The sequence below is a fragment of the Colius striatus genome, chromosome 6 (assembly GCF_028858725.1).
Source record: "Colius striatus isolate bColStr4 chromosome 6, bColStr4.1.hap1, whole genome shotgun sequence".
NCBI classification, from domain to species: domain Eukaryota; kingdom Metazoa; phylum Chordata; class Aves; order Coliiformes; family Coliidae; genus Colius; species Colius striatus.
In genome coordinates, this window is record NC_084764.1 from 26,679,089 (window position 1) to 26,704,487 (window position 25,399).

The window sequence follows — 25,399 nt, forward strand, 5'->3', positions numbered from 1 at the left end:
AAAGGGCTTGTGATTGCAAATGCTATCAAGGTTTCCTTCCTGATTTGAATTGTCTTGCTTTGCTGACATACATAACCTATCATCATATATGTGTTACTGATTCCATCCTTTGACAATATTGCTTCTTGACAGTAATCTAAATTTCAGTTTCCTGTCAAGAACAAAGTGCAAAATGCCACCATCATGATTTTTTCTGTAGCTGAACTGATAGCTTTTTATTAGAGAGCAAGTTATGATTATTAATAAACATGGTAAGACCTTTACATCTGCATATGAAATACCTCAAGGACTACTGGACTGTGCAGAAAGTATAGCAGGTCTGTAAAGTAGGCACAAAGTGGAGGAAGAAGGAGTCCAATAAAAACAAACAATGTGTAAGGAAAATGCAGTAGGGTTCTTATGTTTGCATACTTACAAATCTTTGATTTGAAAAATTATGTGTCTTCCATTTCTCCCCTGAGGAATGTAACAATAAGTTTCTAGCCCTTTTACAAGACATGTTAAGAAGTAAAACAATATCCACACTTTAAGAATTCTGTTGAAAAGAATAAGGCTGTAATAATTGAAGGAAAGGCATATTCATTGACTTGCATGTTATTTTATGTAGGAAGATGTTCTCAAATGTAGATAACTTTTTCTTTCTTTTTCTTTGGTGAATTACCACCATAATCAAGATATTTGCTTGAATTAGATCATGAGCGGCAGGGGGATGCAGAGCACCTAGTGTGAGGAAAAGGCTGTCAGCTGCACTTTGCAGTCACTGACAGCTCTGACATGTATGAAAACAACTCACCACGTGCCGGAACATCCTGTCAGAAGAACACGTGGCGATGCTGCTTGGACATGTTTAGGAAAGGACAATAGCTACTGCTGGCAGGATGTACAAGGAAAGGCTCATGGGGGGGTGCATGAATGGAAGAGGCATGTGAGGGGAGCACATCGATGGGGAAATAGGAGGCGACATGATAGAAAGTTCAGATAGAGGCACATGGAAGAGGACATTACTGTGAATGTGCTGGAGACGTAGTCTTTTGAAAGGAGGCACTATATGTTAGATGAGACGTGTCTCAGAGGAGACTGTAGCCCAGGGCAGGGACATTCCAAAGGAATTGGGCTGTGGGTGACCTGTGCCAGAGCAGAGTGGAACCAGCAGAGGGACCCACACAGCAGCAGGGATGCCCCTGAGTGGACTGGAACGTGTGGGAGACCCTGCAGGAGCAACCCTGAGGGGTTGCAGTTTGCAGATAACACATGCTGGAGCTCAGACAGTAAGAAAAAAAATCAAGGAATGGTGGAAAAATGGTGCACTGACCAAGATATCCCTCAGTGCCTGTTGTCTCATGCAGCCCAGAGGCAGGGAAGACTAGGAAGCGGGAGGAGAGCTGTTAAACTGAGGTTGAGCTTGGGGAGGGGAAGGAAAAAAAATGTTCCCCTGAGTATTTTTTTAATTTTGTTGTCTTTTTTCCCAGTGCCTGAACCAGTAATTAAAAGTTTATATCAATTGTCAGTAAGACTGATTAATATTGACTCGGTTGAGATTGTTTTGCCCATGACAGTGTTGTCATGAAAGGGTGTAGCACCCTAATTGTGAATTTTGGTGTTAACTCTGGTAATTATCAAAACTTTTAAATTGGCCTGGATTCCTCAGAATTTTCATCTCAAAGGCACTTTTAACTTGTAAAAGTCTAAACTGTAGCATTTGTAATATGTTAAACTTGTACTTATGTCTCAGTGCACGACTGCTGCGGTTAGCTCTTCAAGATATAACCATGGTATAATACCTGCCAAATGTGTTTTCCTGGCCACAGGGAAACTAGTGTGTGCTGTGCTGTAGCTGAGGCAAAACAGGCTGTTGGTGGCTTACTAGATGCAAATAATGAATATGCAATAGAATACTTAATGTGGGGAGAATCACAGGATCCTGAAGGAACAAAAGAAGTTATATCTTGTGCAGATGTGACAATTTGTTTTTTTCTGCTACTTTACAGGATTAGTTTTAGGCAGGACACAGCTGCTGCAATTGTACTATGTTGACGGAAGGATACCCTTCCTTAAAATAGGTTTTCAGAGTGTTTGGGCGATTATGAGGAAACAGTGAGAACTGATTTAAAATTATAGGTGATAGTGCCAGCTTCAACTAAATATTTCTTAGGATAACTCACTGGGAGGCTTTATTTGCTGTGGCTTATAACATTACTTATAACTTTTCTGTTAGGAATTTTCCATGAGGAGTGTTTGACTCAAACTATTTTGTTTTGACTGAAATGAAATAATCTAACAGCTCTGTTCATAAAATGTCGCTAAGAAATAAGTGTGCATAAGCTAGATATGCAGACTTATTTAAAGTAACAGCATTGTTGTGTATTGCAACATATCCATCTCTCTGATGTTTAAATCTCTAAACACCAATGTTTCAAGTTATAGTTACAAGTTATGTAATTTCTAGAAGTCAACTGCCACTCTGCAAAACTGAAACTTTATGATTTTGTAAACTTTGTGTATGGTAAATATGTAATGCCATCCTAATAGCCTAAATCTGTAGGGAGCGTTCCCTCGCCATATATTTCTTCACTTCTCTGAGCTCTGAATGCTGACCAAATTCTGCACGCAGCATCCCAGTAGAGTAGCTGAACATATTCTGTTCTCACTTGATATCACATGTGGGTACAGTAAATCTGTCCCAAGGCAGAGAAATGGGATTTTTCACAACTGACTGAGGGAAGAATTTTGTGTGCTCATATCTTTGATTTTTTTTTCCTTTTTTTTTTTTTTTTGTACAGTATAGACTGAAGTAAATGTTATATAGTTTTGAAGTTAGTGTTATATAATTGAAGTGGTGAAATGTAACAATAAAAACAATGGAATTAATCAGTCCCTCAGACTTTCCTATTTTCAGAGCACACTTGGTGATGTATCTATTATAGGAGGTACATAACTAAACCTTGAACAATGAAGGAAAAAAACCTACATATCAAGTGGCTGCTGATTAATAGTGTGTTATCCATTGTCTGTCTTGAATAGAAAGTGTCTTGGAAAAACAAATGCACATGTGTAATAAAGAGGTCTATAACAAGGCTTAGTTGCAATGAGATCTTAAATGGAATAGATTTTCATTTCGTCAACTTTTTTTTTCAAAACTGAATTTTCACTTAATTAGTCTACAGTGCTCTCCAAAACCGCAGACAGGATAGTTTCAATTTAAGATTAGAAGGAACTACTGAAGGTAAACTAGTCCAGCTATCTCACTCATACTAACTTAAAGCAAGGCCAACCAAAAAGAGTTGTCCGGGCTTGTCAAGTTCTGGTGAAGCTGAAATCTCCTTTCCTGGGGTCCAAAGTTGTATTTCTACTGTTTGTCTTGTTCAATTCTCTCGGAGTTTCAAACTCCACAAGCTTATGGTTGCGGCATTCAAATAAAAGTATTTAAGTCAAGTGTATTTCTATTGCATTTGGGGGATTTTTGTAACGAGATAGTAAAATTGTAGTAATTCTTGTTATCCTTCCTCTTCCACTTTGACTTGATGTTTGCACCTTGTGTTGTCAGACCGGAATAAGTATTTTGTTCATAATTTGGGGGAGAAAAAAATTGGTAGTTACAATGCTAATATGCCATTTCTTTCCAAACAAGGCAATGGGTATCCTGTATACCCTCAAAAAGATAGCGAAGGATGTACACAACTAACTTGTGTATTCAGCTATGCACAGTAAAGCAAGTGACCTGTTCGTCATTGTACAGATAATTCTGACTTGGACAATAATGAAATAAGGGCTTCTATTAATAGTTAATTTGGGCAGTACTGGTCTGCTTGTTGCATTTGAATGATCTTTGTGCGCAAACCCAAAGTACTGAATAGCTTCAAGTTAGGATTAGAAGCAAAACCTCTTTTCCATGAGGAGAAAATGAGCTCCATTAAGCAGTTAAGTCTCATGACAGGCCTATGAAGACATAATTGGTTCTAATTGGTGTTCATAGGAGCATTGACATGCTCTACCTGCAGCAAAATGGCTCTTAGAGAGGCAAAGAAATCATCTGTCTTCATAAATAGTGAAGAACTCTCTTCCAAGTTTGCCTTTTACTGCTGAAGGACTGATAACCAGTACAAAGAAAAGGAGGAGAACTTCTAATCCAAGTGAGAATAATTTTGGCACGTGAATTTTAATCTATGAAGCCACCAACAATGAGGGAGCTCATATTGCTTTGCTTAACACACTGCTATGCCTTGCTTTAGTCTGTAATGCAAGTATACACAACTTCTAGAACAAGCTGATTATCTGAGAGTGGATATTTGTAACAGTTTATAGTGGGCTATTGATACACCTGTGAAGTACAGGAAGATATAGATAGTTCACCTCACAATCATCTCCAATTATCTCTCTCACCGGGAGGTTACAGATACAGTTTGGGATGCATGTAAACAAAAAACCAAAACCCCTTTCTACATATTTTGCTCTAGTTGCGCGTCTTCCATCTTGAGATCAAAGCTGAATGAGGAGATAAGACTTCAATCTGTAAAACTAATCTTTCTGAAACTGAAATGATGTATGTGCACGGTTCCAGAATGCCAAAAGTGCTCTTTTGTTAATTCAGAGCATGAGTGAAATTTCTACTAACCTTGTTTTCAGCCATGTTTGTTTGTTTGAATTTACTGAGGGCGTGTTCTGATGGATACATACATACCTGGATGGAAGGAAACAGGGATTGATTTTTACTCTGTCATTGTCAGCTGTTCACAAATAATTTTCTTTCTATGTGCCTGAGTTTCCTGATGTCTGTTTTGGTAATGTGTGCTGAGATGTCTAAGAGAAAGCCTCTGAAGCAAAGGGGAAGTGTATAAATTATTTCTATTAATGTGTAGTATTTATTTAGAATTCAGATCATCAAGAGCTTTAGTGGAGCTGCAGCTTTGTAGGCAAGTGTAGAATGTATCCATGTAAGATCTCACCTGTTTCTGTATTTCTGTTACATTTATTCTCTTCAGTGTTGCTTGATATGTGTTGTTGGTTTGTATATGAAGAAAAAAGTATAAATCATCAGTTTTAGTTTACCTCACATTAGAAAATGTACCTGGTGATTGCATGTCCTTTCTACAGATATTTCATCCTTGATGCAGTAATGGGAGCTGATTATTTTCACTTGCTATTCTGTAGCTTATGACCTGTTGTAACAGTGCTTAGATAATGAGGACTGATAGGTGACTGAAGCATTGAGAAGAGTTTTTCCTGGCCTGCCTGTAGATTTGGTTTCAGGACAGCAATTTTAGCCATATTTTCCAAGAAGCTCAGCGCTTTGTAGCTGCTTGGTTATAAAATCCTGCTCCTTACTCTGAGTGTTGAGTGCAAGCTGAAATGTGAATTCTAAACAATTTTGCTTCTCAGCTTCCTCATCTATGACAATAATTTCTCACTTGCAAGTCTGTCTTGCTCAGCTCAGATGGCCCTTGTGAATGTGGGAGGACAGTGTTCAGCTTTGCAAAGCTTTGGTGGTGTCCTTAAAAATAAGGTCAAAGAACAAATTCCCAGGCTTGCTGTGAAGACAAATGTTGCTGGAAATATGTGGACTAGATATCCAAAAGCCTTGGGAAGTGTTGAGAGAAGAAAAGCCTCCCACGATGTCAGTCTTCAGTAGAAGACAAGTCCAGCCTCAAGGAGAACTGCCAAATATTCCCTTTGAATCCCCATATAATATTGAATTCCATGTTCCTGAGACAGGTGGATTTTTTTCCCCCAAACAGCAGTCTCCTATCTGGTATTGTCTGGGATATTAGCACTAATGAAATAATTCATTCTTGATAGACTCTTCACTTATCTTTATCTTAAATGCTGCTTGTTTTTATATAGGAACTAATAAAATGTTCTTTATCAGGTTGTATACAGAAGACATTTCTTGAGTGTTTGATACCTTAAGAGGAAGCTTACTTGTTTGTTTGTAGCTTCCCTGCTGTGATATGTGTAGGAAGATTAGACTGTTCTGAATAACATATATACACATTTTGATTACTCTCTGGAAGCGAGCCTTGAGTCTGTGACCATCTGAAGGATGAACTTTCCATAAGGGGAAAATTATATTGTTTGTTATGGAGTCTAATGGTGCAAGGCTAATGGTGAAGGAACACATATGTTTTGTCTGATAAAAAGTTGTTTCACCTTCATATCTCCTTCCATCAGAAATAGTGTCTACCATTCCAGGACCATTGCTCTATGAAAGAAAACTTAAACTTTTAGAAGGATATGCATGAAAACCTGGGGAGGGCAGTCTAAATTATCATTTCATGTATGGAATCAACTCCAATATCAAAGGTAGTTCACAATGTAATTCATCATGAAATAGAAGGATTTTAGTACTTGTTGTCCTCTTCTGTCATGTGATTGAGTCTGAAAATGTGTATTTCCAGTCACTCAGTTTTCCTGGAGCTTTGTCTTTGTGCTGTCAATAGGCTGGCTGGCAGGAGGCTTCAATTTCAGTCCTTTAACTAATGAAAGCATACATTTTCATATATTCTTCCTCTCACAGGTCAGAGTGTTCTTACCAGTTGACAAATATATAACTGAAACGAGTAACTAATACCTTTTTTTTCTTTGGCTTTGTATTTTATAGCTGGTGCCACGTATATATTTGGGAAGAGTGGAGGTCTCATCCTGTACACTTGGCCAGCTAATGACAGACCGAGCACAAGGACAGACCGTCTCGCTGTGGGCTTCAGCACAACAGTGAAGGATGGCATTCTTGTACGGATTGACAGTGCCCCTGGGCTTGGTGATTTTCTGCAGCTGCACATAGTGAGTATAGATAGGCCCATGTCTATGCCAGACCTGGGTTTCTGTTAACTGGATATGCATTTGAAGAAATAACTGTTCCTCTGAAATAGCATGTGTCGTACTCTGGGCTTTTGTTATCTTCAGCACTCATCAAGTTAACCTGCCTTAAGTAGTTCTTCAGAGTTTGTAGAATTACTGAATAGAATGCACAGGGAACTAAGTCTTCATGCCAGAAGAAAGTGGGGGTGGAGGAAAAACAAAGCAAAAAAAAGCCTTATGAGATTCAATAGCAGTAGGATTTATTAAAACAATGTAAAAATATTTTGAGATGCTCTAATTTACTGTGGCATATGCACAGTTCTGAATACAGTTGAATTCACGGTGGAGAGTAGTATTATTCTCAGAAGGCAAAGAATGGGATGGAGCAATAGGGAGTGAGAACTGAACAGATCTTCAGGCTGATAAAACTGATGCTCACGTTAGTGGGATAGTTCAAAGGAATAAGAATTTGATGTTAGCACAACATGGCTTTGCAAGAAGAAAGAAGCCTTTTTTGTGATAGCAAATATTGTCGAGAAACTTGATTGAAGGTGGTTTTAGGGAGAGTCAAACTGTTTGAGAGAGTGAGAGCACTGGAACTGGAAACTTTCCGGGTCTGTGATGCTTTGGAAGAGGTGAAGTTGTCTGCTTTATTTTCTTTACAAGCAAAGTAGTCAAAAAGTTTACTAGAGGTAAAAGCTGGTCATGTTACTTAGTGCTCAGGTTATTTCTAATGTTTTATGTATTCATATTGGAAAAGGAATGAGCCATTTGCAGATTTTGAATGAGTTGGAGAATTGTTACAGAGCAAATATGAATGACTGAGGGTCTTAATCTGCTGTTGAACTTTGCCATATTCGGAACTATGCTGAAGCACTGAGTATGTTGCAGGAGTCGTGGCTTGTACTCACTGCCAGCATTATAGGTGATATTATTTTGAATTTTATTGTAAAATTCATACTTGTTTGAATGAACTAGAATATAGCCTTGAGATATTACACTGTTATCCATTCTAGTTTCTCTCTTTTTGTGATATATCCAAATATTTATTTTGTGTTTTGTGGTAGAATGAAAGTGAGATCTAATCCTGGTATTTTTTTTTTTGTGTTTAGAAAACCTTTTTTTCTTTCTCTCTTAACACAAAATGAATCCTAGAAGACTTTGTAAATGTGAACAATGCTAAGCCAAATGGGTTTAAATTCTGTAACTCACATTAAGCAAAAGTGTTGGATACGTTTGAGCTAGAGAATGTATGTTCTTCAGACAATATAATAAAACGTGTGAAATGCAATCAACTGGAGAACGGTATTCCTGAGATGTGAGGAGAGGTGCAGAGATATGAATTTGTTAAGTCTTAGAAAAAGAAGTCTAAGATGGGATCTTGTTGCTCTTGGCTGCCTAATGGGTTGTTACAGAAAAAATGGAAGGCGCTTCTCGGTGGGAGTCAGGTTGAAGGAAGAGGAGAAATCATCACAGATGCTAAAAAGAAAATTTTAATCCTACATTAAGAGCAGAACTTAGACAATTAATATTTTCAGTATTAATGATGAAGGCATGTAGTTTTTCTCTATAACTTAGTCTTAGTTATCAACTCTTCCTTTGGACTAATTTTTAAGAGTACTTTTTAAAAAATGATCCTTTTTTAGTGTTATAACTAATTTTGCTGGGTAAACTGAAACAAATCAAAGAAATCGAACCTGAGGTGATGTCGTGGTTTTGGCCCAGCTGGGAAAAAAGAAAAGGATTGTTATGGTTTTGGCCTAAGCAGGAACAAAGAACCATGGGCAGCCACTCATTCCTTCTCCTACCAATAGGATGGGGAAAAATACTGAGGAAATCCCTAAGGACAGGGAGGCCTCACTTGCTGCCTGCAGTCCCTGGGCAAAACAGACAGGACTACTCAGGGAAGAAAATTAATCTGCCACCAATCAAAAACATACCAAACAGAAAACATATCCAATCAAAAGCAACAATGAAGGATATGATTAATCCTTTAAAATCCTCAACCCCTATTGCTCTCCTATTCCCAGGCTCAGGCACCTTATCTCGGTGTCTTTACCTTCTCCCCTGCTGAGTGGAACAGGGAGCAGGGAATGGGAGTTTCAGTCAGTCCTGACCCGATGGCTCATGCCACTTGTCTTGTCTCAGGGCAGGAGGACTAAGCTTCACCAGTTCTTTGTGCTCTAGCACAGGGTCCTCACATGCCAGGCAGTTCTTCACAGGCCGCTGTCATGTGTGTTCATCCTGAGGACTGCAGCTCTTCTCCGCCTCCTGTGGCACTGAGTCCACAATAATCACCGTCTGGCATGGGGTCCTCAGCAGTTGTCCCCTCTGGTATAGAGCCTTCATTATTCTCAGTTGCCTTTCCTTGCATGGGGGGGTCCTCCTGGAGCTGTGGGCTACTGTCAGTCCTGCCAGTACCCTCCATGGGTGCAGCAGGACAGCTGGGTTGTGGGGAGGTCCAGCGCTCCTCCTCCCTCCCTCCCTCACTGACTGTGGGGTCTGCATGGTCGCCTCCGTCTTGTACCACTCCATCCACTTCCTCTTCTGCTGCAGATTTCCCTTATTAAATAGTGATGGCAGAGGTGCCAGATTGGCCTGGCCGTGCTGGAGGTGGATCCAACTCAAAGATGGGTGCTGTTTTGAGAACTGCTTACTGGGACCAGCACTACAGCCCCCTCTCCCTGTTACCACGTAAAAAGCATCTCCACACAGACCCATTACAGGTGCAAACATTTATTTCTTTTTTTAAAAAAGTTAATTACTCTCCAGTCAGTTTTAGAAAGGAAATAAAAGTTTCTCTGCTTCCTCCCAATATATTTTGTTCCAGCTAATCTGAATGGCATGATTCTAGTTTCAGATTATTCCAGAATCTTAATCAAAGTCTTAATTGTGGTTGATATTAATGCTAAAAGTTCTTTTGACTGTTTCCTCTTAGTTTGACTATTTTTTTTCCCTGAAGATGTTCATTAGCACCAAATATAGAACTCGTTCAGCTTTAATTTTGCTTATTCTTTTGTGGTCACAATTTATTAAGAGGAATTGCTGTCATTAATGAGGAGCAAATACATGCTGCTATGCTCTTCGAGGAATGATATTACTGCTCATGATCTATATTGCTGACTCTGTCTTACTTCAAATAGAGAATGTAGTTAGACACAATAGAAAAGTCAAAGAGAGACTTCAAGCGTGTTATTGGCTTCTTGAATGTCTGTAAGACTATCTCTGCTTTATGGTTCAAAATCACAGAAGTGAACTTTTGCGGGATTTATTTCGGAAAAAGTCAAAATCTGAAAAGAAGGGTCCATCTCGAAATGACACTTAAAATACAAGACTGCATAGGACCTCAGCAAAATGAATATAAGCTATCCATAAGATCAAGGTCTTTCATAACTGACTGAATACTCCACGTTTTGTGTCATCATGTTCAAAGATTCTGTCCATCTTCCTTTCTTCAAAACCTTGGCTTTCCATTAGGCCATTTTCAAGGGTCGCGAGAAACAAGACTGTGTGGATCACATTATAATAGAAATATGGAAGAAATAATTTTGGAGATCAGAGTTGTGAAAGTAGATTAAAATCACAGAATCTTAAGGGACCTTGAAAGATTACCTAGTCCAATCCCCCTGCCAGAGCAGGACCACCTAGAGTAGGTCACACAGGAACTCATCCAGGTGGATTTTGAATGTCTCCAGAGAAGAAAACTCCACAACCCATCTGGGCAGCCTGTGCCAGTGCTCCCTCACCCTCACATTGAAATTTTTCCTTATGTTTCTTTGGAACCTCTTATGTTCCAGCTTGTGTCTATTGCCCTTTGTTCTATCATTGGACAGCATTGAGAAGAGCCTGGCAAAATGATAATGAAGTTTTAAAACCCTAAATACTGAAACCATAAAGCACATTGTAGAAGAAAGAGAAAATAGGTATTAAAAGAAGGAAGACCAATGTTCGCATAATATATTTCATGCATATTTAGCAACTTGACTTTTTTGGGAGCAACTATGTTTAATAATAATGAAAGTGACAGGGATTTTTCTGGATGGATAGTGGAGAGGCCTCCTCTTCTAGGGCCTGTCTAGATATTCTAGTCACAGACTTTATTTTCAATGCTCTTTACTGGATTTTGACCTCCTCACACTTCCCTAGGTGTTCTGTTTGTGATAACAGGGGACAGAAGCCACCTGGTGATCCTTGTTTCCTAATATGAATCATTAAACTAAAATTTAATCCAGAAGTCATACTGTAGGCTATGGCTTACCAAGATCTGATACTACTTTAAAGATTTTACAAGTGGCTCATACTCTGCTAAGGAAACTTTTTATTAATTTGCCTGCTTTTTTAATATCTTATCTTGTTCTGGACTATTAATTATAATATCTTTCTATTTGTAAAATTTAAATTAAAAAAAAAGATACCTTATTAACAAGTTACATATCTGCTTGTTTAATTTCCAGTTGTTCTGTTTAGATGAATTTCTTAGTTATGAGTCTTTCTGATATTGTGGAAATTTATTGGCTAAGACATCTGGTTTATACAACCAAAAAAATTTACAGCCTTTGAAAGTATTTTCTCTCCTGGTTTATGATCAAGTATAAACTGGCAGCCCTGTGAAAATAGATGGCATAGCATCCAGATCAATGTTGTATATGAAGCATGATGTGTTTGTGAGAACAGACTGTGGCACATGGAAACAGTCTTGTTATAGCATCGAATTCCTCCTTATGAGGTGATTTGAATTTTTTCCTGACAACTCATTCACTGCACCGAGTCCAAACCTGTAACAGAAAACTGCCTTCCGCAGTGGATGCTTATATGTATGAATTGTGGTTGAATGTTTCTGTATGTTCATTCACCTTACCCGGCGACATTTCTTTTGAGATATACAACATGCAAAAATTTTCGTAGAGCTCAAATAGAGAGAGGAAGACAGCTGCAGGCGATGATGTTTATCACTCTTGTGATGACTATGGAGAGAGAAATCACCCATCCACGTGCATTGCTGGTTTATTCTGCAGTCTTTCATTTTGATGTGTATTGAAAACTGTTATCTCACCTCTGTCTGTTCAGAATGGTGTTGTGAGACTGGTTCAGTAAACTCTAGGTTTGGACAAAAATGTTAGTGATTGTGAGAGGACTTTTGCTTAAGTAGACCCACGGTAATGGGGATTTATCACTTCGCACCAGGCTGTAACTGAAGGGTGCAGGATTTGATGTAGAACATTCTGACTCTTAAGCAGTAAGTATAAGAAAAAGTCTTTCCTGAGTTAGGGATTGTAGTGATAAATGAGAATGAGTATAAATGGAAGAAATAATATGTGTATGTTCTGGCATATTTGTTCAGTTACACTGTGATTGGCCAAAGTCCTAGAGTGGTTATAGAGACAGTTCTGGCTCCTCTGTACAGTCTCCTGGAAACTCCCTCCAAAACTGCTGTGTAGCTGCAGCAGATGTAGAAGCAGAAGAATTGGAATCAGGAAAAAGATAACCATGAGATCATAAATGGAGGCAAAATACAATAGAGGTTTGCCTTTTACTTTTCTACAAACAAAATTACCTGAATGCAAAATATTTCAGCCTTTCTTAGGCCAAATCCAGAGTAAATAGTCATGGATGCCTTTAATACTGTGGTATATTAAAAAGTATCCTGCTTTCCCAGAAGAATTTCTACTGTGTGCAATGGAGTATGTTTCTGCTTAGCTATGCAAGCCAGAGACTTCTTGCACCGTGAGGATAGAGGTAGTAGCACTGTCCTCTAGCAATAACAGGTAACTTACGAGACTCCCTAGCAAGCCTTGAACTATTGCATGGAAACAGATTCTGAGGATCTCACAGAGCACGTCACAGGTATTTACCTACTTTCTATAGTTATTTACACTAATAAATGTAATCTGTAAGTCACATCTTCCTTTTTGCTTAGGATGGCAGTCATCTTCAGGTTTGCATCTTAATTTTACTCCATTTCTTTATGCTAGTCACAAGAAGATGGTTGGAGTACATCTGTATTAATCAACACTGAAGCAGATTAACGGCATGTGTACAGTCAGTTACTGCCTTTCCTTAGAAAAGTAATTTCTAATTAATGACTGGTATATTTTTCGATTGCTTGAACTTCTTTGCAAGAAAATAGAAAATTGGTCACAATTCCGGATTTTCAGGGCAAGAGAGGAAATAGCTGAAAAAAACAAATTATTGTGTAATTTAAGTACCAAAAGTGAAGAAAGTGAGTAGAAGACCAATGTATTGATAGTATGGGTATTTCCTTCACAGAAAACCTATCCAAAGACATAACCAGCATTCCACTGAGAGATACAAATCCATTTGATGTTTCTGTGTAACAAGGCATGCTACATGCTCAAAGGATTAATTTCTTAATACTTCATATGTATTACAGTTGGATTTTTTTCGTTGTCTTTAACAACACGTTTAATGTGCATGATTCATTATTGAAGATATTTGACTGGGGAAATACTTTGAAGATGGTTAAAAAAAAAGAGGCTACTATATGTAGATCATCCACACACATAAAAGGAACAAAACTGCTTGCCAGTTATGTTCAGGTTTGTAGAATGAAAAAAGAAAAAAAAGACAAACATACAAGACTTGAGTGTCATTATTTTGCCTGAGAGATACTACATCTGAATGAGCCTCAAATTTGAGGTATGCATATCAGTGGCTGTTTTGTCAGCTGGTATTGATTGTAAAATTGATCCTGATTTTTAATATTTTTGTTTTAATGGAAGCATCCTATTTGAACACTCAAAGATCATTTCCCAAAATGCCCTCAGTCTTTCTCTGTCCTTTTCTAAACTCTTTGGATATATGAAGTTCCATGTGTTTGTGCATGCTGCACTTATTGCTCCCTAGAGCACAGGAAAATTAGGAAAGGAAAACTAATTTGGAGAAAGAAAATAGAGTTTCAGTTTTAAAACCAACTTTAAAATGTGTTACTGTTACTTCTGGCTTTACTTTGAAAGGATGGTTAAAAATCCATTTTTAATATATTTGAGCTAGTTCATATTATACATAGAAATGGCCCATCTGTTCTTATCTACTAGCTCTCATGAAAGTCTCTGTGGTAGGAAATCTCCAGTTAAGACTAAACCTTTGAAGGTTAAGGGGCTTCTCACCTCAGCGTGACTGCTTATGTCTGGCACAATTTGGCACTGTGTTCCATCAATGACCTTTTTTGCTTCAGTCCCTACTCTGTTGCCAGTTTTTGTACCAGGTGTATGAATGAATGTATCTATAGCTGAATGCAACAGTGCAGGAAATAGCACACTGATGTCCTGTAGCTAAAGGTGATGGATTTTAGATCCCTAATTCCATTCAGGCATCATGGAACCTCAGTGCTTTGATACAAGGATTCATTAACTCCTCACTAAGTGACAGTTTGTGCGTAGATCCCAATGCTTTCACTGTAGTTATTGAAGGCTGTGAAGCTGATTAGAGATATGGAAAAGTGAGCTGGTATGGCAACGTTAGTATGAATGTTAAAATTGATAGTTGAACCACAAGTTAGCCTGATTAGAGTCACATACCAGAAAATAATCTTGGGGCTTTGGCTTTGCAGAACAGCTGAGTTCAGCTGGGTAACGGAGAGTGAAAATAAAGAATTGGAGGAAATGGAGGAAGAATTGATGGGAAGTTACATGGTTAATTTTGTGAAACCTGGCTTAAAGATATGGGTAACTAAATAGGCTACCATTGCACATTTAAGAGACCACTTTTCTGTGTCATCAAGAAAGTGGAGTTAAACTGAGATGGTTGTGATTTGATATAGTGGGCAGAATTAACAGCATTTTTTTCAGAAAACACGCCTGCCCATTTTAGTGTTATACATCTTGCTAAGTCAGACCTTCCAGCCTAAGTGCAGAAACAAAAACCATGCCCCGAATTAGAAGCAAAAATATTAATGGGCTTGTTTATGAGAGAGATTCATCCTTAAATATATAATCTATTTTTAAAATATCTTCTAAAGCTTGAAACTTGTTTAATTCGTCAAAATTTGTCCTAGGATTTATTGTAGTTCTATGAATTGCTATTAGATGTTAAATCAGGAAATCTCAGAGTATCTCACGTTCTATCCAAACACTCTGTATGGCTGATTCTTGTACATTGTATAAACAAATATGGTTTGCTTAATGTTTATTTTATTATCTCCTGTGACTAAAGTGTTTATGTAGAATATGTAATCTAGGGATAAATGATATACCATAGTTTCAGTAAAATAAGCTGAATTGTCCTTACTGTTTTGCAGTACTGCCTCTTAGTATTTCTGAACTAATAATTAGTATTTTCACATTTTGTCACACAGTCAGTGAGTGAGTAAATGAGAAAATACTTTTTTTTAAGCTGATAAAATTCAGATGTTGCTGGTTAATGTTTTTGTTTTAAATACTAAATACAAAGGAGTGAAGCAGTATGAGCTTTTTGTTTTTCCACCTGAGTCAAAGAAAGAGTCCCAGACATTCTCCAGTGAAGTTTTTTTCTTGAAATAACCAAGACCTAAAGTAGGTCAGTGTGAGGTTTTTAGCATTCATTCTGAGACTAAAATCTTTTATATTTGTAGATTCTAACAATTGTCAATACAGATTTTTGTCTGTTACAAGAAGCACAAAACAAGCTTGTTCAGATCAACCCATCTTACTTCTTTAGGCTTGGATAAATTGCACTAAATTGCACTAGTAGATTCTAAGTTAAATCTGTTTGTAATTAAAGCCTTTATCACCTTCTCTATGGTTGCATCAAAAAAGTAAAATAAAATTCTTTATCTTTGTGTTAATGGATAGCAGCAGGGTACGATAATAAGTCACTGCACATTCAGACATACTGACTATTACTCAAAAGCAATTTAACAAGGGCAATTGTCAGTTTAATTTACCCCAGCTTGGTGTCTGATGTAACTTCTCATCAAAGGTTAACAATTGTTTGGTGCTACTTCAGCTACAGCAAAATGAATTGTTTCTCTATTAAGAACATCTCAAATAGAAATATTTTATTGAATCTTACCAGGAAAAGACAAACTTGATCTAATCCAAACAAAGCTACATATTTTTTGCACTATAATTTTAATTTTAGAGGATTCACAACATAGAGCAGGGAAAAGATAACTTGATCATTGGTATGCATCAGACTCTGAGATGAAAATCAACTGTTGTAGAGCATATAAAAGACTGGTTGTGCAGATTTCATGTGGGAACTGAAAGGCAATGCTGCCTCTTCCTATTCTACGAGGACCCTGCAGAAACGATTTTGAGGAGAAACTGCACTGAACTGGAGTTTGGCTAGAAATCTATCATCCAGGTTCTTGTTTCACTGACCATAAGTTTTCAAGAAAGGGTACATGTCTTGTTCAGAAACATTGCTTTAACAGTTATTATAATGACTAAAGCATACATATGCATTTAACTTTAAAACAGCTGTACAATCACATCACAATATCTCTTTGAAAGGTGCACATGAACATCCTTATAGATGAGAAAATTGAGGTCTTAGAGATTAAATGATGTAAGTATAGCTGTTGCTTCAGAATTGGAGCTGGCTGTCTCTGGGGTTTGTTTGTTTGTTTTTAACTTAGAAGCTTTCACAGGGCTTCCTTCTCCCTCCTGAGTTAGTGGTTCAATACCAGCAGCTGGGGGAGGCCAGTGCCCTTGGAAAGTTGCTATTGCCCGCAACATCTGAGGACTAATTTTACAGCAGCAGGTGGTGTGTAGTGTTTTTGTTCCTGTTGTTTGTTTTTTCTCTCCATTTGAATGCTGATGGGTCCTGAACTTGCTTAGCTTGTGTGTTGTTGGGATCGAGGCTGAAGGGGTATTATTTGTGCTAATAAGCCTTTCACATTAGTTAACCTTTCAGTACATAAAGCATGATTGAACTGAAGGCTTCCTGCCGGTTTGAAAGGCTTTTACGGTAAATACATTATAGAGACATTTTCCTCTTCCACCTCCTTATGTAAAAGAAGTGGGATGAGGGAGTCTGCAAACACACAGTCTGAAGCCCAGTAGAAGTAAAGCTTATGTAGTGTGAAAGCTCTCTTAAATATCTTGACATAACTTTTTTTCTGCTACATTTAAATTTCTGGTGCTTTGTTTAAGCAATTTGCAGCCTACAGAAAGAGACTGACTGCCTCATATAACTGGTATAATTTGAGCAAGTGTAAAGCATCATCCAAGCACGTTTTTGCCTATACCTGATAACCAAGTATATGTCAATCGCTGACTGTCCAAATTTACTTCCAGTGCATACAGCCCCTGTTTAAGCTTATTCTTTATTCTTGTCAATTACTGATGTCTGGAGTATGGTTTCTGGAAGCTGGGTAATGGAAATCATTAAGCATGACAAAGAAAAGTATCTTTGCTATCTTATCATGTCTCTCTTATTTTGTTCTTTTTAGACAATCTCAAGTGAAAGCCAGTACCATATATAGGATTTCAGATTTTAGATCATGTAAAACACTTTAGCATAATGCTGCTCAGCCTTAAGGAGATGGTGGGATTAATCAGTTCCATAGGGAACCATGTCATGTTTTTAATATACTATTTTAACTAGCAATAGGAATTAGATCATCTAACTTTGCCAGGCATTTTCCACTTGTTTAAGGGGGAAGGATCTAGTCTGTGTCTTTGAGTGCATTGCTAAAACAGTTTTTGCAAACATTCTTGTTAACTACATGTTATTCTTTGATAGATGGTATGCTGTTATCTCAAACATATTTAAAGAGACTAGGCCCTCAATGGGGAATGATCTTTTGATATTACTTAGATGAGCACCACAGGCTGCAGCATTGCAGATTGAAGTAAACCTTTCTAAAATTGCCACTGGATTTGCTCCTATAACAAACTGGGCAACGTGGAGAAGGTTTGTGACTTGCTGAAAGGTATTTAAGCCATGCAACTAGGGTGGTGTCAAGGAGAAGTAAGAATTCCCTTTGGATGCTGTTTTCTGGATGGCATTCTATCAGTGTCCTGAAGAGTTGGGCAGGAAAGGTCTTTTCAAGAACAAAGTCTTGAACTATGTGTAAATTTATACCCCACAGTACCTAAGATTCTGGGGAGTGTGGGATTGACAGCACCTTTCAGCAGATAAGTTTTAAAGAACTCCTGCACTGAATCACTACTGAGACTTATTTTTCGAACCTTACAGTTTCAGGAGGGTTTTACAAAAGGAATTTAGTCCATTGTTCTATTACACTGAAATAATTTTCCTGTGATATGTTAAAATCTAACTGTACTGGTTCTATTCTGTTGTGAGACTGGATAATTCGTTCTTGTATTTACTACTTTGAAGGGCTTATATGTCTTTACATGTGTGAGTTTTCTGTTTCCTTTAACGTAGAAGTGTAGTTCTTACTGTTGTGTTCTTGCACCATATTTTTGTCTTCTGTGTGTTTCTGTGGACAAGAGAAGTTTCTTTACACTGTAACTTTCAGAGAGCCCAATTAAATGTAGTCCTCCTTCAGTGTTCACTGTTAATTACCTTATTTTTTTTTCCAATGATATTAACTCAATTTTGATTGCAGTCCGTAGAAAAGAAAGGCATATAGTTCAGACTGTCTTACATGTTAGAAAGCTGTTTTGTGTGAAATGGATTTTTAAAACCTTCATTGGCTTGTGTTTGGATCAAAATTTGTTTCCCATGTAATAAATATGCTCACTTTCCAGTGGGAAAAATCATTGTTTAGTTTTGCAGCTTCACAAATGCATGAGACTCTCAGGGTTACTGGCTGTGTATCTTAATTTAGGAATTCAGGACAGAGAAGGGACTATTTAGGTCAAGCCCAGACTCCTAACCTCATAGGCAATTACACTATTGCTGCTTCTCTTCTAGCTGATCTACCTCAGCCCTTCTGATTTTCTGCTTCAAATGTTTATCTTAAAATGCTATTCTAAAATATTTTTTTTCCTACGATTTTAAAGTTTAACTTATTTTCCAATCTATATCTATTCATATATATCAGTTTAAACTCCATTTTTTTTGTGCCAGTATTGTCCTTCAGCTCCTTTTTGGTTGTTATATTTATCTATCAATTGCATTTACAGAGAATTTTATTGCCTCTGTTTTGTGTCAGTAACTCCCCTTCCCTGCTCCATTTCCCCACCTCCACCAGGCTCCCGAGTTATCTGTGTGGAACAATGGGACATCATGAAGATATCCCAGGGGTACTGCCAATTCAAACGTACAAGTCCAAAAGTTGCAGTTGTAAGCAGGTTCCACTGCTTCTCTAACTAAATGTTCAGCTGTATTCAGGAGCTTGTCTGCAGCACAAGATAATCCTTGCAACTTGTAGACCCAAGTAGAGTCTTTACAAGCTGTGTTAGGTGTCTCTGTACCATACATTTCATTCTGAGCTTGACTGGCTGTGTAGACCCAGTTCAGTACATCTGCAGATGTACATTCAATCATATTTGTATATTTGTTTCAAAATCCTTTTATAGCAGTAGTGTGATGACTTTAAAGGATACATTATCAACCAAAGGCCTTAAGTTTCCTTCCAAAAAGGAAGGAGTGTTCATCATAACTTCAACACTTTGTATATATAATTCTTTCCTCTGAATACTCATGCTTTTCCAGCTTTTGGTGGCAGGTAGTATTAAATGATAATGCTGGGTTAGAAGAGAGAGGGGCTATTCTCTGTTTTCCTGTTGTCAGTCTAGGAAATAAGCATTTTGACACAGTAGATGACATATAGGTTCAGTTTATAAAACCTGTCTCAACCAAAACATGTGATACATAGTCTGGAACCTTGCAGTGGTTTCCAAAATGGTTATTAATGGGTTTGTGAACTTGTGAATAGAGAATGGTGAATCTGGCCTTTGAGGTAATTGAAAAGACATCTCTTGTAATGTGGGCAGCTGCACGGAAGGATCATCATTACTCTTTGGGGACAGGGGGTAATACCTTGTTGCCCACAATTTTGAGGTACTGCACCTAATATTGATCTAGTTTGGCCATGTCTTAACATCCCTTGATCAGTTGCACAATGTATTTCCTGCTAAACCTACTCCTATTTCCCCTCCTCTCACAAGAGCCTTTTGTTATCAGACTCATTTAATTTCCTTAGTGAAAAACCTAGGTTACAAACCTGGCAGTGAAAAGAAGTAACATCTAGGAAAACAAGAACTTTATAGAGATACAGAGAAGGAATAGGCGAAAAGGAGGAATGTGAGCTCTTTTGCCCACTTCATTAACATATTGCATAGTGCTTTCAATATTGTTCTCTGACTGGTCTTAATCTGACACAGATCATTGTGACCAAAGCAATGATAATTCAGTAGACTTCTTAGTAATGCTACAGTGAGACATTCATGGTGTCTGATTCGCATTTTTATTTCTTCCTTGAATAAAACATTGTCTTGAGCAGAAATGGCAAATTCTCATTTTGAAATGACTTCTACAAATATCAAAATATCAAGGTTGTTTTTGTTCAGGCAAATTTTTATTTCCACAGATATATTATGAGTACATGATCCCTTCACTGACATTCATGCACTAGTTCTGGAGTTTGTGCTCCTGATGCATGTTCCCCAGTGACTGCTCAGAGAAGTTCCTCATTTGGAGCTACCCATGAGGGTGGTGCTCAACACTGATGGTAGTCACAGGATAGTTGCTGGTTCCTTGGATGCTAAAGAAAAAAAAATAGCTTACCTTCTTAGAGAAGCTTATTACCTTTCACATTTGCAGTCCTATGTCAAAAGCCACCCTGTGAGCTATGTCAAAAGCTCACCCAGTCCTGTAAGAATGAGTTGCATTGCTCCTTTTTCAGTATGTGAATACAGTAAGTGGTTTGGGGGTTGGGAGGTCATTCATATCACCTGGGCAAGGCCAGGTCCAAAAAATACATTTGAGCTAGTTGAAGAGCTCAAAGCCTTAGCTACTGAGCATTATTCAGTGCTTTTTAAGGAGTCATTAAGTTTTAATGTTGATGTAGTTTCTTTTTCTGGGCTGTGGAGCAACTAGAACAAATTGGTTTTCCTGCCTTTTGCAATAGGTGATAAGTTCCTGGAACCAGGCATATGTGGGGCACAATGAGTTCATCTGAAGGGCTGTGCTCCCAGGTGGGATTGTTGCTTTCTGCCCTCATCAAGTGTGATGCCTAGTGTCATTGCCTGTCTTCACTTGAAGTATGGTTTTTTTTTTCCAAGTGGAAGAGTGAAAGGCAGAACAGTTGCTCTTGTCACTTGCTTAAAATGAGAACAAAGAAAATTACTTACTGCACAGTTTGGGACTTTTGCTTTATATTTCCTGGACTGAAGAGCCTGTGGTTCACTTCACTGCCAGCTGCACTGTTTTGGGTGTATAAATTAGGACCAGAGATAACAGGCAGCATTACAAATTCTAGAATATGCAAGCAGATCTCTGAAAAAGTATGTGCAGATGTCTATGCACCGATGAGAATGCAGCTTATTTAAATGCCACTTGGAGAAGCAAGAGGTGGGGTTACACAGCCATCTGATTTTATCATACTGTATATATAAACCCATGTGTTTGGGTTTAAATGGCAAGGTGGCTGCTGCAAGGTGGCCTCTGTGGGACAAGATCAGGATGCCAGACTCAGCTGGCTCCAAAACTAACCCACCACAGGGCACAGCTTAGCCCACCAGCCAACCCATTGGCATCTGCGAAAGAAAGGGCAGAAAACACCACGAGGAAGAGACAGGAAGGAAGAGTGATAAACAGCAGAGGTGTAACACCCAGGTGAGAAGAGAAAGAAGGTGCTCCATGGCAGATTAGATATCCACTGCAGCTGATTGAAGACCATGCGCTGCAGTAGATATATGTTCCCAAAGGAACAGGCCTGTGGAGAGCCCATGGTGGAGCAGAAGTGTGAGGAAGATACTGCGGAGAAACTGCTGTGTACTGACTGTAACTGCCACCCTCCAGCCCTTACACATTTGTTGCCTCACTGAGGGGGCTGAGTGTAATTTCCACTGATAGCAACGGGAGAGCAGTCTGCAGTGAAGAGTGAAGTGAAGCCTGAGACAGGGAGGAGGGATGTTTTTCCTATGTTTTAATGTTTGTTTCCTGTTAACCAAATCAGTAAATAAATATATATTAACTAATAATAAATTAACTTCCCCCGGCTGAGTCTGTTTTTCCTGTAACAGGAACTATTAAGTAGTCTCCTTTTCTTTATCTTGACCACAGGCCTTTTCGCTTCTATTCTTTGCAGCAGAAGGGAGGACAAACTAGGAAGGAGAGTGAGCAAGGAGCTGGGCGGGAGTTTGGCTACCAGAGAGATCCAAGCCACCACCAAGCATTATCAGTACAGTTCTGTGCAAATGGGAGGATAAAACTCCTTTTGTTGGTAAACCCGATCCTGCCCCAAACGACATAGTTAAATTTGGCACTAAAGAGTGCTTTGAATGTAAAAGTGCTTTTTTAAAAGGTGGGGAGGGAAATAGGTCAAGATAGCTAAGTGTCTGACTTAAGGACAGTAAATTTAGTCTTTGAAGGTTGACCACTGTGTCTCATGCTGGCCAGGTTTGTGCTGCTGCTTGTGATCTGTGCTTCCTGCCTCCCTGCCCACATCAGTGATTTTTGTTAATAGAGTATGCATGGCAAGCATGGAAATGTGCAGGAGGATGAATAGCAAACTGGCTCTTAGATTTTAGAAAAAATTAGACAAAGCCATGGAATATACCTATACTCATTTAATGGTTTAAAGCAATCTACAAACCCTCCCAGGACTTGGAATTAATTTTCAGTGTGGAAGGACTACTGTTTGAAGGTAGAAGAGTGTTTTATTGTACTAATATAAACAACTCCATTGTCTTCTGAAAGTGCTTTGATTATCCTTGATAGAAACAGACTATTCTTTTGAGAATTTCCCTGAGATCAATATTAGGTCTGAAGGTTTGTAATGACGATGTCTCACTAACAACCCTGGTAGTTTTTCTTGTTGGATTTCTCTGTTACTTATGCCCTTTATGTTTGATTGACAGAATTATCTAAGCATGGATAAGACCAGCATGAAGCATACCATATCATTTTAACCTGTGCTTCTGAATGTAGTGTACTTCTAGAACTGTGTGCACAAACATATTGTCAGTTGCTGCCTTCACACGTGGAGCACAAGTTTCTTCAGACCTTAGGAGCTCATTGATGTGACCCGTGGAAACATTGAAGGAAACCCAGCCAAAGGTATGGATTGGTATAGATGAAGGACCGTAGGGGATAGCATGATCCATTTAGAACAAGGACGAAATGGGCATTTCTCAAAGATCTGCCAAAGTGCCAATTAAAAGATGGTCCAGGTCTTCCTGAAACTTTATCCAAAGAGGAATGGAGGTGTAAAACAGTGACAAAAGTCAGCAAAAAAGTATATGCACGGAATAACTTACTCAAAGTGGAGTGTAAGATAAAAAGGGATATAAGATTAATGATGGTTAGACATCTGTAAAATTTGCTTTGGACAATGGTTTACAGGCTACACTGAACAATCAAGCAATGGAATTCCCTCAGGGAAAGTTGTCTTCTGAGGATAAAAACTGAAGACCAGAACATACAGAGTATTATTAAAGATAAAATTTCTTCTCCAGATTTCTGATATGAAAAGAACAGAAATTTTTCTGAAGTAGAAAGCTTAATAAGGCCCATTCAGTAGAGGTTTTTTATTAAGTTGGCTTAATTTATTTTTTAATGTCCTCAAGGGGGAGGAACATGATGTCATTTTGCCAGTTCTTGACAAAATGGTATATCAGTTTATTGGTGAATGGCTACTACAGTATATGACCTTATATAAAAAACTTAATCAAGGTAGAACTTAAAATTTATCTATAATACTGCAAACAATAACCCAAATAAGATTAAAAGCATCTTGAAGTTTTGAAAAATGGAAACTGAAAGATCTTGTGCGTTTAGGAGTAATGAAGAATACTGGAGTAGGAAAAGACCAAGATAATAATAATTTCCTGTCAAGACAGATTCTGTGTTGCATTTCCCAAGTCTTTTTTCACTTAGTCTACAGTGATCAAGTGATGAGAATTTTACCACCTTGTGTAAGTGATGATTTTACAACTGAGTAGGCTTTCATCTTTAACATGGTAATAAAATCTTAATATAAATTGTTGAAAAGGCATGTTTCTATTAATATTTCTTAATTAAACATATTTCATCATTGATGGATTTATTTTGCACGGGAAATAAATTTCACATATGTGAGGACAATTACTAGGAGCTCAGCTTTCCTTTTCCAGAGATAATTTTCCCTGCTAATATTCTGACATCTTTCAGAGTTGTCTATGATTATTTTAAAAATACCTGTCTGTAGCAAACACCTGGCAGGTTCTTTATGTCTTCGGTTGAATACCTTGCTTTGACTGATATATTTACTTGAAAATTTATCAGATGTTGCTGTAACTTTTCTTTATAAAAAATGCAAACCCTACATAAAAACCTTCTGTGCCTTGTGGTTCAGTGCTTCATTACTAGCAACACTCGGTGACTCAGAGGCAAGACCAGAGCCCACTGCAATGCAGTGGTCAGGAAGATTTTGGAGGTAGAAAGTAGTTTCATCTGTTCTCCATCACCTTGATTTTTTTCCTTAGAAGTTTCCTATCTAAAAATGCTTGATGTTCTCCTGCTTTTCTTGTAAGAGATTCTGAATACAATCAGAATAATATGGTTTGTAAGAGATGTCATCAGCCCTAAAAATCTGTCACTTGCTTAGAAGAACTTCTGGATATGGGAAAATAAAGTAATGAATCCACTGATTAATAATTGATAGTCTTCATTAATGGTTTCAGCCTTTGTAAGTAACCTTCTGGTTTCAGCTGAAACATGACTACGTTTTCAGGTCAAGCACTCAGGGTGCAATACACTGAAATGTCAAAATGAAATATGAAGTGATGTGCTGGGAACTCCAGAACGGGTTACACACAGCAGCAGGAGACGATCTCTGTTTAAAAATTCACCATTGTGTGCCAACTTGTATTACATACAGTTGTATTGCATCACCTTTTTGGATCAACCCACATATAATGCCACAGCAGTTGTGTAAATGGTAGAAGGGAGGATCTTTGAATCCTTTATGGAAGCGTCTTGTGTGTAACAGGAAAGGGACTAGAGTGTTTATATTGTGCCCAAGCCTTTCAGTAAAACTCCCGTGTCCAGCTTGAGGCAGAGTATAGCACAGAGTTACACTCTTCCTCGCTGCCCCATCCTATCCTTCTGCTGAGTATTCCTCAAAAGATATACAACTAGCTTCCATGTCAGTTTGAACCTGTGAGATTCTTAGAGAGAAGACCCCTATTTGTACCCAAGCACAAATAAAGTAAAGGCAGAACACTAGAAGGTCTACTGCCAGCTTGGGTTTTTGCCAACTTGGGTTGTTGCTCACTAGGTGCTGTTGAAAATGAGGACAAAAGAACCGGTAATTACTGTGCCATCTGTCATATAGTCTTACTGAGCCATTTCTGTATTTGTTTAAAATCAACCCTGTTGTTATGTTTCATTGGTATAAATAAACCTCGGTTACATTTAAAGATAAACACCCATGGAATGGAGATCAGAAAATCCTACTTCAACAGCAGTCATCACTGTAGCAATAATAGGGAAACAGAAGGAAATATACATGGGGAAAAACTATCAACCAAACAGAACAAAT

The 25,399-nt window shown here is 38.1% G+C and overlaps 1 protein-coding gene across 12 annotated transcripts in view; it reads left to right on the forward strand.

Annotated features, from left to right (window-relative positions):
- Nucleotides 1-25,399, forward strand: part of NRXN3 (neurexin 3) — a 1,013,224-nt gene that overhangs the window by 749,533 nt on the left and 238,292 nt on the right. For all 12 annotated transcript variants that reach the window (XM_061997781.1, XM_061997782.1, XM_061997788.1 and 9 more), the window contains one exon: nucleotides 6,596-6,777. In XM_061997781.1, coding sequence (XP_061853765.1) covers nucleotides 6,596-6,777 — 182 coding nt within the window. The remainder of the gene's footprint in view (nucleotides 1-6,595; nucleotides 6,778-25,399) is intronic.